This window comes from Asterias amurensis, chromosome 10 (genome assembly GCF_032118995.1).
Source record: "Asterias amurensis chromosome 10, ASM3211899v1".
Taxonomy (NCBI): domain Eukaryota; kingdom Metazoa; phylum Echinodermata; class Asteroidea; order Forcipulatida; family Asteriidae; genus Asterias; species Asterias amurensis.
The window spans coordinates 21,899,677-21,913,958 of NC_092657.1; the positions used below are offsets into that span (position 1 = coordinate 21,899,677).

General features: G+C 40.1%; 1 protein-coding gene across 1 annotated transcript; it reads right to left on the reverse strand.

Annotated features, from left to right (window-relative positions):
- Positions 1–574: 574 nt before the first annotated feature.
- LOC139942810 (fibrinogen-like protein 1) lies at positions 575–8,375 on the reverse strand. The gene is made up of 7 exons (XM_071939586.1): positions 8,342–8,375; positions 6,846–7,097; positions 5,174–5,292; positions 2,781–3,042; positions 1,597–1,913; positions 1,309–1,447; positions 575–600 (listed from the first exon to the last, which is right to left on the reverse strand). The coding sequence occupies exons 1-7, from the start codon at positions 8,373–8,375 to the stop codon at positions 575–577; spliced, it is 1,149 nt and encodes a 382-aa protein (XP_071795687.1).
- Positions 8,376–14,282: the final 5,907 nt, after the last annotated feature.

Below are 14,282 nucleotides of genomic sequence, written 5' to 3' on the forward strand. Positions count from 1 at the left end.
ACCCAGTCAATTGTTTACGTAGTTATTTTAATTCACCGAATTCCTTTCCTTATAACTTCAATTTATAAAGAATACTTGCAGTTCGCTGAGGCGTTAAGGGTGTGGCGCGATCACCATTCCACTTCCATCGACCAGCCCTGATTTCGAGGAGGATCCCCTGCCTGCGTAAAATGACACGCCTGATCCCTCTTAAAAATACACACCCTGTCATACAATTCCGGCGTAACAATGTAAAATGATATAGCGTCGTAAAAACTTTTTTCTTCAGTTATTCATAATTAATGACCCTGTTAACCAATTGTTAGGTCTGAAAATGCAAGTATTTTGATACCGCTATGATAAAATGGCAAAACATTGATCGCCACCGACCTGCAGGGTCAGCAGATTGGGGAAAAACTAGCCCCCATATTGGTACAATCCACTCCGTATATAGCACCTTTGATATACAATTATTCCGGTGTTTTTTTTTAAGATCAAAGGTGCTGGGGCCAAGGATACGGAGTGGATTGGACCAATTAATGGGTCTAGGGAAAAACATGACATTCACGGTACATTCTTACAGGTTTACCAGCATTCATCCATAATCAAGACAGCTTAACTCTTCAAACACACACAAGATTGTTCACTCATTTAGGCTTACTAATATTAATTTTGTCACCAAAGCGAAATCAAATGGCCGGCGGTGTGGGGTTTTTTCTTAAGCAAAATTAGTACACTATTATGTGATGTGCAATCCATAGAAAACTTGTGTTCAAATTCTCTCAGTTAACAATCCTTTATTTTTATTTTTTTTAAATCATGGCTAATTAGCTGTTGGTGTCTCAGTCCCCATGCAACTTGACCGTAACGTGGAGTAGCCAAACGCGCATATAACTATCCCTGCTTATCCGTGGAATATACGCTTGACGTAAGCGCGCTTTCGGCGTTTGCGATGACCAAAACGCTTTAGTGAAATCGACTCCTGAGCCATTAAATTTTGCCCTGCACATGCCTGGCGGAAACTTTGTGACTATTTTTTTACGGATTTTTTTTTTCTTTCCTTTTTTACCGATTTTAAAATAACAAAAACAACTTCCACTTGAAAGCCTTACGACAGTGGCAATTTCGAAGTAGAGAAACAAAAATGCTGCCTGGAGATGGCGCGGTCTTTCATTCTGAAAAAAAAATAAAATAAAATAAAACAATCACGCCACCCCCCCCCCCCCCCCCGTTTGGAAAAGCCTAGATCCGCCCCTGAATGCGCTATGATTTTAATGGAGTAGCGTATTTTGTTAATTGTTTGGTTATGAAAGTCATATAACCACTCACCACGGCAGCCTAGGAGCTCAATACGTATGCCAGGTTCAGTATGCCAGTCGGTAGGTCTGATGCGGATGTACCGTGCTTGAATAGGCTGCTGGAAGATATTCGTGACTGGGGTGTCCCCATCAGTGTTGCCAATGAAAGTCTGTCAATCAAACATAGGTAGACCTAGTGTAAGTATGAAGAGTGTTTACATTGTTTCAAAATTGTTTTCATACAGCAGCTTTATTGAAATGTCTTTGTTCATAAGGAATACATGTTAGGTTGGAGGGTGTCTTTGCTGAGTACTCTTACCTGTGGAGTAGAGGCCCCATTGACATACAGCCATGCAGTGCCATCAATGCTGTATTGTACCTGGTACTGTGTCACCCAGTAACCACCGTTTGGATTGCCCTGTGTGATGACGCCCTCAATATGCACAGGATTTGTATTCATAACTACTTGAAGCCATGATCCAACGAATTGTCCTATAGCTGGACACCAATTCCGGTTCAGGTCCAGTCGTGCATTACTCGGCTGATAATCTGAACTCCGCTGACTAGATGCTGTAATCCTATCATCAGGAATACTTCTGTCTTCCATTCCTAGTTTATGCCCACAGTATCTGCCAACTGGCAACAAAACACAACGTTTAACCTTTAAGTAAGTGATGACAATGATTTAAGACACTGGACACTGTTGGCCGTTACTCAGGTAAAATAGTTTTGTCTCAGTTAAAAAAAAAAAAACTTTCCCGAAGCATTATATTATGGATGCATCTGAAAACACACATTATTTGTTTTCTTCTTTTGTTTTCCCTTCATTTTTCTCTTGTAATTTCCATGACAGGCCCTAATTGATATTTTTTATACAGGTTTGTTATGCATAATTATGTTGGGATACATCAATGAGAATGTTGGTCTTTGGCAATTGGCAATAGTGTCTAGTGCCATCAAGATATTACAACAATTTTCTGTTGCCATAATTCAAAGGAAAACAATTCACTTAATTGTTGTTTGCAATAACTCGAATTTCACATCAAGCAAACAAGTTTTCTAACATAAATTAATTGTCGACAGGCCTTTCGACCAGCGTGTGTAATTCATGATCCCTGGCTACACGGCAGTTAACGGTTGTATGGCTCCAGACTGGCACCCTCGAACAAAGATATTGACAAAATAGGGACACCGCCAATATAGGGCTAGATAGCTCAGTTGGTAGAGCGCTCTAGTCAATTCTTTGTTCAACCTCAAAAATCATAACTAATGCTTACAAACTTATTTTGATGTGATATCAAAGGATACGAAGCGATCATCTTATCTTTGTTGTTTGGTGGTAACTCAAATTTCACATAAAGTAAAATAGTTTTTTACATAAATTAATTGTCGACAAAAAGGGCCCTTCAAAAAGCGTTTGCAATTCATAATGCTTACAGATTGGTTTTGAGGTGATATCAAAGGTTTCCCTGGTGGCGATTATGAAATATGTTGTTAACATACCAGTTGGTTGTACCTCGGAGTGCTCCAGAAACATGGTGTAATCGACAGGTCCGACGTGAAACTGTGTCTTCAGCAAATGACCCGTGACGTTATCTTCATTGGTGAGGTCCAGGCGGATTGTCCAGTTCCCTTCAGCATCAGTCAGGTTATGTAGAATCTCATTGCCAAGCCAGAACTCACCATCCATTGACCCAAAGCCTTTCGTGTATTCTGCCCAACTGCGGTTGAAATTGACTGATCCATCGTAACGCCGCTGGACGACCTTGCAGTAAGAAAACAATACAATTATACTGTAGTACTTTTGGACATAATGGTTCTCGTATAGGTTAATCTAAATTCATTAATTTTAATTTCATTCATTAAATTAGGTAAACAGGTTATTATTTCAAGACAATTCTAATTCTGACATAAGGTATTTTAAACTTTACTAAAATACGACCAAATAGGCCTATAGGCCAAAGCCTACACTTTTTGTTCACTATTGAAGTTCTGGTATAATTATGCAGACATCAAATAGCAATAACTTAAATCATATATTAAATTAGTGTTTTCAATTGAGGACTTTTGAAAAAAAAAGCTTTATATGGGCAATGTTTGTGTCCTTCCAAGTAAACTACAGTTTACCAGTTAAACTTTTAAGTGGTGGATGACTCCAAGTCGAGTTTGCATCGCCGAATATTGTACAAATATTGACTGCTTCGAGTGCTATGGTTAAAACTATGACTCCCGAGGTGATCCCCGGAGCGTTCTATTTTCCTGAGGCGAAGCCGAGGGAAAATAGAGCGCTCCGGGGATCACCGAGGGAGTCATAGTTTTTAACCATTGCACGAGTGAAAGCAGTCAATATTTGTTTTATAAAACCCCAAACATTTCTAAATACTGTACTATTATTATTAAGTTACAGACCTGAATGCTACAATCCACGGACGACGCGAATACAGATTGCAAACACTTTTACTTACTGTGTTGCATGTAGTGTCGTGCAATCCGAAATGGTTACAGACTATTAATTTATCATACTCGTACACGCAACGGACGTCTGGGTACTGCACGCCGTGTGCTAGTCTGTCGGACTAGCTCACGGCGCCGTGTGCTAGTCTTCGGACTAGCGCATGGCAAACCGACGCACTATCACACGGCCGTCGTCTAGCAAAACTAAGACATGTCATGTGACGCGCTCTAAACCAATGAGCAGGCAGAGTACTTGCAATGGGTGTTATAATGCTAATTAGCATCAGAACCGGCGCTCCTATAAACAATTCTGGCAGGAAACTTGAATAATAGTTATCCGGTATTTGGAGGGTAACAGCTGAGGTATGCGTTTGTATCCCCATTTTTAGTTTGTAACGTCATTGATAATCTCAATGGACTAGTTTTGTAATAACTGCGGTAGAAATAAATGAAAGCAAAAAGAGAAAGCAAGAAATGGGTGAAAAAAGAGTAGATAGGTAACAGAAAGGGTGCTTGGGAAGGGGTTCTTTGACCACATAAGGTATAAGGTTGTTTAACAGACAAAATCAATTACGGACAGTAAAAATGAAAGTTAATTAATTGTGGAATGCGGCAAACTAAAGTGGGTTATATATATATCAAATAATAAACCACAAGGGAAACTGACTGGGTACATTTTTTTTAAATGATTTAAATGATATTATAAATATTTGTTAGTTTTTTTTTCTTCTTTTTTTCTCTTTTTTTTTTTTGGGGGGGGGGAGAAGACAAAGAAATGTGGTCGTCATTTGGGTATTTTATTGTTTTTAATCCCAAAACTAAATAGTAGTCCCGCACCTTCCGCCCATGTAAGTTAAAAAGCAGGACAGTTCTTTTCAGAACTGAGAAGTCTCCCGAACATTCGATAAATCTACTCCGCGGTAAGTAGAATAAAGAAAGACAGTTCTCTAAGAACAAACTCTACCTGGCAAGTAGATACACACATGGTGTTACCTCGCCCCTAAAGAATAGTTCCCAGACGCGTGTCCATATGTTTGTACACAAAGTGCGGATTGGGTATCTTTTCTTCCCAGGACGAACGTGTGCAGATAATTGTACACGTTTGTCCTGGGAAAAAGTTACGCGCACGGTCGGGGACAATCGGCATATCGGCATTTAGCGGTAAAAGAGCGGTAGTTGAGAACATTTTTACTCAAAATTCATTTGATTTTTGCTCAAAACCTGTGATGCCTATTTGAACAATTCCATATGTAGGGCTATCTGCAACTTCGGAAGCATTAGATCGGTAAGTTTTATGATGCAGATCGTTGCAGATGGTTTTTCAAAAAAAAAACCGAAAGATTTTGATATCAGTGGTGGGGCCAAGGATACGGAGTGTATTGGACCGATTTATGGGGCTAGGTGTTACCGTAAACCAAATATAAACTTATTCATGTACTTACAATCCAGCCGGTCTGCTTCGTCATATCACAAAAGACTTTAATTCCTTTATCATACTGGTAGGGATGAATAGTGTAGATACCATTGTCTTTGTATCCAGCATCCAGCAAATTCTGACAGTCTGAATGAACAAAGAAATCATTATGCACTTTGAATATTGGATGCGTTCTTGTAGCTCCCCTGCGTCGACCCCACGGTGGTCACTCGGATGAGCCCCTGACAAGAGCTAATCGAACGATCACACTCGCCCTCTCGTGGTGACGGCATGCACCTCAGGTCACCCCTAAGTGACCAACTCCACAAGAAGGGCACTGGGGGCTGACCCGGGTGAGCCCCGTCAAAGCTATTCGAACGATCACTCATCCACCCCTCGTGGTGACGTCATGCACCTGGGGCCAGTCCCAAGTGACCCGTTCCACAAGCAGGGTCTGGGTGAGCCCCTGGAATGACGTCCAAGTTATTCGAACGTACCGGCGGGCAGACCGGGGTCGACCCGGGGAAGCTTATGGAACGCACCCATTGTATAGTATGGAGTTACATGGTTTATAAACATTGTTATCAATGGGTGCGTTCGTTTAGCTTCCCTGGGTCGACCCCGGTCTTCCCCGGTACGTTCGAATAGCTTTGACGGGGCTCACCCGGGTCAGCCCCCAGTGCCCTGCTGGTGGAGTGGGTCACTTGGGGTGACCTGATGTGCATGCCGTCACCACGAGAGGGCGAGTGTGATCGTTCGATTAGCTCTTGTCAGGGGCTCACCCGAGTGAGCACTGCGGGGTCGGGGAAGCTTATCTAACGCACCCAATGATGGTGGGTCTTTTAAGCCACACTCTTTTTAGCGTAGTAAACATAATATTTAACTAGAAGACACTAACTGAGAAGCGTTATAGCTGGAACGCTTTTCAGATTCGAGCTTTCGTAAATAAAAACATGCCATAGGAGCATCATGGTTATAAGCGTCTTGCTTATACGGACAAGTGTCATGGCTGGAAATCGAACCTACACTCTGCTGAACAGAAACATTGCTAAGTTTTTGAATCCGGTGTTCTTATTCGACCAGGCCATGACACGCCATGCTTTAATTTTAGTATACTTTTTGTTACACTACTTGTTATCATCACCGATCATTCTAATATGCAAAAGTCACACAAAGTCAGAGTTAATTTACCTTAAACAGCGGCTACAGAATGCTCAGAAATATAGTTGGGACTTTTTTTTTTGTATTATAGATGTAGTCCACGAGAAACAGAAAACTTCACGTTAAAACATGGTAAAAATGTTTTTTTTTCTCTAAGTACTCCGAGCCAATATTATGAAAACGTGATGCCAAACAAGCCCGCGCGACAAAGGAATCGTGATGTCAGTGGCGGCTATTTGATGTGGACAATGGCACCCTCAGTTTGCCAACGCTGGAGAACTGTGTTCAAACCCAATTAGGGGTAAAACGTCACTGGCGTCAAGGGGACATTACAATAGATAAGCCGTTTTTGACTCTCGGCTGAAAAAGCCTCGCAGAGAGTTGCATTTTTGACTTGAATTATTTATTACCAAATGCAAATTTTAAGCGTAAAATGGTTATAAATCGGTATCTACGATGTCTGTTTGGCCAAAAAAGGGTAATAGTTAAAATATTGAGATTATCCTGTAGCCGCTGTTTAAGTCTTGAAGGAAACTTACCCTTGAAATGGCATTCATAATGATCATGTATCTCTTCTTGGTCATCAGTGAAGATTGGTTCATCAGTGTAGCTGGGTTTAGTCTTTCTCTTTGGAGCTACTTTAAACAGCCCTCCTGGTCGGATTGAGGTACAGGAACACATAACCTCAAATGGTTGGATCCATCGTAGTCGGTTTCCTTCATCTGGATCAGGTTCTTGGGTCAAGTAGCACACTTTAGTACCAGCTGCTTCACCGACATTCAGCAAATAAACTGCAACATAAGGAACAAATCATCAATATTAAGTTTCGATGTGGGTTTAAAGGCAGTGGACACTATTGGTAATTACTCAAAATAATTCATGGCATAAAACCTTACTTGGTAATGAGTAATGGGGAGAAGTTGATGATATAAAATATTGTGAGAAACCACTCCCTCTGAAGTGACGTAGTTTTCGAGAAAGAAGTAATTTTCCACGAATTTGATTTCGAGACCTCAAGTTTACAATTTGAGGTCTCGAAATCAAGCATCTGAAAGCACACAACTTCGTGTGACAAGGGTGTTTTTTCTTTCGTCGTTGTTATCTCGCAACTTCAGTGACCGAATGAGCTCATATTTTCACAGGTTTGTTATTTTATGCATATGTTGAGAAGACTGGTCTTTGACAATTACCAATAGTACCCACTGTCTTTAAGTCTTGTTTGGTTTTATGAACAGAGTTCCCAAGCCAAGGTAAGACACTGTTTCAAAATAGAGCTGTTTGGGAATCTAATAGCAGAAGCTGCTTCACTGGCACTCAGCAAATTATCTAGAACAAAATAAACCAATCATTAATATCATGTTATGCTGTTGGTTAAAGTCTTGTTTGGTTTTACGGACAGAGTTCCCAAGCCAAGGTAAGACACTGTTTCAAAATAGAGCTGTTTGGGATTCGGATACTTATAGTAGAAGCTGATTCACTGGCACTCAAAAAATTAAATTAGAACAAAAGAGGCAAATCATTAATATTTTGTCTTGTTTTGTTTATGGACAGAGATCATAATCATACCCAGCCAAAGTATATTCAGAATTTACCAAGCTTGAACTAAAAACGAAGTCTTATGGGTAGCACACGTACCACCAACGAGGTGATGAAGGCGCTTATAAAAACTTGAAGAAAAAAAGGTGATGGAAGTGAAAAAATTCTGATACCCAATTATGTAGCATAGTATAGGGGTTTACAATGTGATACGACGCATAGCAGCCACAGCCAAGAACACCTGGGCGAACCACCTTCTCTAAGCGATAAGTATTACTGGGATATTTTACGTACATTACACATCGCACGGGACCAATGGCTTTACGTCCCATCCGAAGGACGAAGTATCATGGTTAAGTGTGTGGCTGAAGAACACATGTGTCACGTGACGACTCTCGAACCCACACCATGCTTTAATATTCAACCCAGTGATCTTAACCGCTAACCATGACACACATATGAAATGCAATATTAAACAAATTCAATCATTTTTACTTACCGCAGACAGCCAGCGGGAGCAGAATGGGACCCATCATGTCACCTCCACTGGCAACAACTCCCTGTATCAGCTGAGACTAGAACCCCGTCAAAATAAGAAAAAATAATAATTTCAAAATATGTTCCGAAATTCCTGAGTCGACTTGATACAATGGGTGCGTTCGATCAGCTTCTCCGTGTCGACCCCGCGGTGCTCATTCGGGTGAGCCCCTGACAAGAGCTAATCGAAACGACCACTCACCCTCTCGTTGTGACGTCATGCACCTCGCGCCAGCCCCAAGTGACCCGTTCCACAAGCAAGGCACAGGGGGCCTACCTGGGTGAGCCCCTGGTATGACGTTAAAGCTATTCGAACGTACAGGTGGCAGATACCGGTGGCAGATCATGGTCGACCCAGGGAAGCTATTAGAACGCACCCAATATTGTACTTTGATTGTCTGTATATAGTTCAGACCAAATTTGAAAAGAAAAGAGCGGCATTTTTTAAGTGCAAGTTGGTATCGTAGGCTATACCCAATTAAACAAATGTTGGGTGCTGATTCCGAAAATGATGGATACCAATGCTATGTTGAATCTCTGTCGCTAAAAAATCACATCTAAAACAGTACATACAACCTGGGAGACGACAGTACTTTACATGCAAAAATATTCAGATGCTGTAGTTCCATACAGATGTAGTCAGGTTACCATACTTGTGTCTGAAAACTATACACTTTTGAAATGGCTGCCGAATAAAAAAAATATAATTCTTGGGGAAATGTTTAGTTGTATGAATAGCTTATGGATTCGACTTCCATATGACACCAACAATGCCGAAAATAATTGATGTTTGGGTAAGCAATGTCCGCTTTCGTGAAGGGGATGAAAATTAGGTTGCCAGTAATAAGCCTTTCAATTTGTGAGTGGTATTAAAGTGCCTTTGTAGCTTATACATAGTTCACTCCTGGATGTCGGCTACTTATTCTTCAATGAGTCACCCAAGCATGAACTATTTTCGGACTTTTTGGTGTCATATAAAAGTTGAATCCATAAGCTATTCATACATATGTAAACAATTGAACCCATAATCACAATTTTTTTATTCGGCAGCAATTTCAAAAGTGTTTCTAATTTTTTTTTTTTTTTTGAGACACGGTACAATCCAGGTATTCTGTTGGTAGAGTCCGGTTCAGAGTTTGAGTGTAAATCACACCATTCATTTACATTCGTTTACCTCCTTAACTGGCGCCCTTTTTAAAATCTGGTTTAGCCTAGTCCGTTATGCTTTACGATTGGTAACGACTCTAAAAAAAAAAAAAAAAAAAAACGAAAAAAAAAAAAAAAACACGTAACTAATAGTTACCTTTCTAGAGCAGGCTTGTCAAAAGGCGTCGAAAGTGTAATAGTTTTGGATCCGCTGAGTTAACCTTACACTCACGAGCCACCACCACAGCAGAATATTGTGCTCATCCAAACACTGACTTCAGTTGATATGACAAAACTGGGTTGTGCATCTACAGTTTAACTACGATCAAATTATAATCAAATTATATACAACTACAAACGAGCTGGTGTCGCGAGGCGGTTGTGACCAAATAGTTAATTCAATTATTGTGTTAAAGACACTGGAAACGTTCGGTAAAATGGCAAAGACCAGTATATAACACGCCTGTGAAACTTGGGGCTGAATTGGTCATCGAAGTTGCGAAGTTTTCAACAAAAATGTACTTTTATGTGCATTGAAGCCGTTTAATATTCGTGAATACAACATTTTCTCAAAAACTATGTTTTTCATTCATAGGGAGCCGTTTCCCACAATGTTGTATACAATCGTCAGCTCTCTATTGCTCATTAATTACCCAAATAATACGATTGTATGCTAACAATTTTGAGTAATTACCAATAGTGTCCTGTGCCTTTAACAGTGTAAGTTTCGTATACGGGGCTTGCTTCATTGTTAGTGAATACATCTTCCAAGGTAAACGGGCGGGGGAAACAATTAATTGAAAATTTTATCCAGTCACTGGCGAAACGTTAACTATCGGCGTGTGTGAGTAGGCCTACATGTAGAAGGTACATGTTGTATAACGCCCGTGGGAGTTAATTGACTACCATCGGCAAGATCTCGAACGTGACTCTCAAACACAATTTACAACAGAGAACTGTTGCATTATTGGTCTTGTTTCTGTTTAGCCTTTTAGTTGTTATTGTTAGGCGCATAGAGGAATTTTTTTATTCATAATGCGCCTTATAAATGTTGTTTATTATTATTATTTATTATTAAGTTTCGTAAATGCCAAGGTGACTCCAATTCGTATGCCTAGTATACAAATATTGACTGCTTCGAGTGCTATGGTTAAAACTATGACTCCCGAGGTGATCCCTGGAGCGTTCTATTTTCCCGAGGCGAAGCCGAGGGAAAATAGAACGCTACGGGGATCACCGAGGGAGTCCTAGTTTTTAACCATTGCACGAGTAAAAGCAGTCAATATTTGTTTTATAACACCCAAACATTTCTAAATACTGTACTTTTATTATTAAGTTACAGACCTGAATGCTACAATCCACGGACGACGCGAATACAGATTGCATACACTTTTACAAACTGTGTTGCATGTAGTGTCGTGCAATCCGAAGTGGTTACAGACTATTAATTTTTATAACACCCCTTGCAGGTATTGTGCCTGCTCATTGGTTTAGAGCGCGTCACATGACATGTCTTAGTTTTGCTAGACGACGGCCGTGTGATAGAGCGTCGGTTTGCCATGCGCTAGTCCGAAGACTAGCACATGGCGCCGTGCGCTAGTCCGACAGACTAGCACACGGCGTGCAGTACCCAGACGTCCGTTGCGTGTACGAGGATGATAAATTAATAGTCTGTAACCATTTCGGATTGTCCGACACTACATGCAACACAGTAGGTAAAAGTGTTTGCAATCTGTGTTCGCGTCGTCCGTGGAATGTAGCATTCAGGTCTGTAACTTAATAATAATAATACAGGTTTTAGAAATGTTTGGGGTGTTATAAAACAAATATTGACTGCTTTTACTCGTGCAATGGTTAAAAACTATGACTCCCTCGGTGATCCCCGGAGCGTTCTATTTTCCCTCGGCTTCGCCTCGGGAAAATAGAACGCTCCGTGGATCACCTCGGGAGTCATAGTTTTAACCATAGCACTCGAAGCAGTCAATATTTGTATAATAACTCTCGTACACGCACAGGACGTCTTGGTACTGCACGCCATGTGCTAGTCTGTCGGACTAGCGCATGGCAAACCGACGCTCTATCACACGGCCGTCGTCTGGCAAAACTAAGACATGTCATGTGACGCGCTCTAAAACAATGAGCAGGCAGAATACTTGCAAGGGGTGTTATAATACGATATACTGTATAGCGAGACTACCAAGCTTGTAATACCTCAACATATTAGGATAAGATAAGAACTTTATTATCCCACACTGGGGAAACTATAAAACTGGCCATGATTCAAACAGCACAGAAAAAAAACAATAAAACATGTATAACAATAAACATACAGATCAAAACATTAATTAAGAATATCATGTATACAAATATGTGATTATTGAGTGTGTCACGTGACTCTTAAAGACACTGGACACTTTTGGTAATTGTCAAAGACCAGTCTTCTCACTTGGTGTAACGTATGTAAAAAATAACAAACCTGTGAAAATTTGAACTCAATTGGTCGTCGAAGTTGCGAGATAATAATGGAAGAAAAAACACACTGTCACACAAAGTTGTGTGCTTTCAAATGGTTGATTTCGACACCTCAAAACCTAATTCTGAGGTCTCGAAATCAAATTCGAATATTTTAGTGGAAAGTTACTTCTTTCTCGAAAACTTACTTCGGAGGGAGTCGTTTCTGACAATGTGTTGTACAATCAACAGCTCTCCATTGCTTGTTACCAAGTGAGTTTTTTTATGCTAGCAATTATTTGGAGTAATTACCAATAGTGTTCAGGGCCTTTAAGTGGTGCTCTCCGCATTTCCATTTTCTAATTGAAGTGCGGCACACTATTTAACCATAATAAGTTTTACACCTGTTATAGATTCATTCTATTTTCCACACTTTTGCGGTGTGAAAATTTCTTGAGTTTGACACACCAAAGGTGTGATATTTAACGCAGGCACTCCGATTGACGGTCAGTTTTTCACAACTTGCAGAGTTTTGTTCATTCATTTGGGTATCTTAAAATCTGCCCATGGTGTTTCCCCAGTGGATTAGCGCACTTTCAAAGAGTTTACCCAGTAGTGAAATTTATGCAAGGAGTATTGGAATGTACTCAAAGACGAGGCAAATCATATTCTCACGTATTTATTATGCTTTATGCAAGCCATCAACGTTTGCATGTGTGATTTTCTATGCATGCTAGTAAGGTATGCATGATGAGTAGTACCGGTATTTGTGTAGGACAACCTGAGTTTATTGGGTCAAGCAACATTTGGCCTTTAACTCGACTCACGGATCAGCATTACAAACATTATTTTGGTGGTGGCACTACAACTGGTCTGCTTTCATAATCATTTTTTTTATTTTTATTTTTCTACTAAAGCAGGAACTGTCGGTAAAACCAGTTGATAAAACGTACACAAACCTTCCAGTTGCTTTCAAATAATTAATTGAAAGGATTGTGCTGTCTGCTTGAACGTCTCAATTTGGAAGGCAATTTTGAAATTCAAAGGCAAAGATATTGATGTTGCTGTCCAAGCCATCAACTCAGGTTGGGAAGTGAAGGCGAATGATGGTAAAAGATAAACACCTTCGCACAACGTTGGCCAAGATTTGGGTCAAATCATCAGAACTGGTAAAGAGAGTATACAAAAAACAACTCTCGGTCAAGGTTTCCAACTGACAAAGGAGTATGAGTCTAGAGTCGTTACAACTGAATTTTGTATATCGTTTTATGATGAGCGGGAGTCAAAAACAGTGTCCATTACTGAGCGTGTTTAGTTGTTATGGATTAAACCTTAAAAGAAAAAGAGTAGACTCAATTATTTTTAAATTTTATCCGGTCACTGACGACAAATTTGCTGGTGGAGTAGGCCTACGTGTAGAAGTAACAAGTCGTATCACGCCTCTGGGTTTTAATTGACTACCAAGGCAAGATCTCGAACGTGACTCTCAAACACAGTTTACAACAGAGAACTGTTGCATTATTAAGTTTCGTAAATGCCAAGGTGACTCCAATTCGTATGCCTAGTACGATATACTGTATAGTGAGACTACCTAGCTTGTAATACCTCAACATATTAGGATAAGATAAGAACTTTATTATCCCACACTGGGGAAATTAAAACTGGCCATGATTCAAACATTACAGACAAAACACAATAAAAACTGTGTAACAATAAACATACAGATCAAAACATTAATTAAGAATATCATGTATACAAATATGTGATTATTGAGTGTGTCACGTGACTCTTAAATACACTGGACACCTTTGGTAATTGTCAAAGACCAGTCTTCTCACTTGGTGTAACGTATGTAAAAAATAACAAACCTGTGAAAATTTGAACTCAATTGGTCGTCGAAGTTGCGAGTAAATAATGGAAGAAAAAACACACTGTCACACAAAGTTATGTGCTTTCAAATGGTTGATTTCGAGACCTCAAAACCTAATTCTGAGGTCTCGAAATCAAATTCGATTATTTTAGTGGAAAGTTACTTATTTCTCGAAAACTACGTTACTTCGGAGGGAGTCGTTTCTCACAATGTATTATACAGGCGGGGGGGCGGAAGGGGTCGCGCCACGAACCCGCCACCTACGTTGAAAATAATCTCATTCTTCTTTCACGACGAGCGCCGGTCGAATATGAGGGGCCGTTTATGACTAAATAAGCAAACCCATATATATAAGAGCAGAACCATATATATAAGAGCAAACCCATATATATAAGAGCAAAACCATATATATAAGAGCAAACCCATATATATAAGA

Coding starts and splice junctions, on each gene's coding strand:
- LOC139942810 (XM_071939586.1), bottom strand. CDS start 8,375: ATGGGTCCCATTCTGCTCCCGCTGGCTGTCTGCG. Junction 3,043..5,173: donor CGAAGCAGACCGGCTGGATT/GTAAGTACATGA, acceptor TCTTACTGCAAG/GTCGTCCAGCGGCGTTACGA. Junction 1,914..2,780: donor CTCCGAGGTACAACCAACTG/GTATGTTAACAA, acceptor TTTTGTTGCCAG/TTGGCAGATACTGTGGGCAT.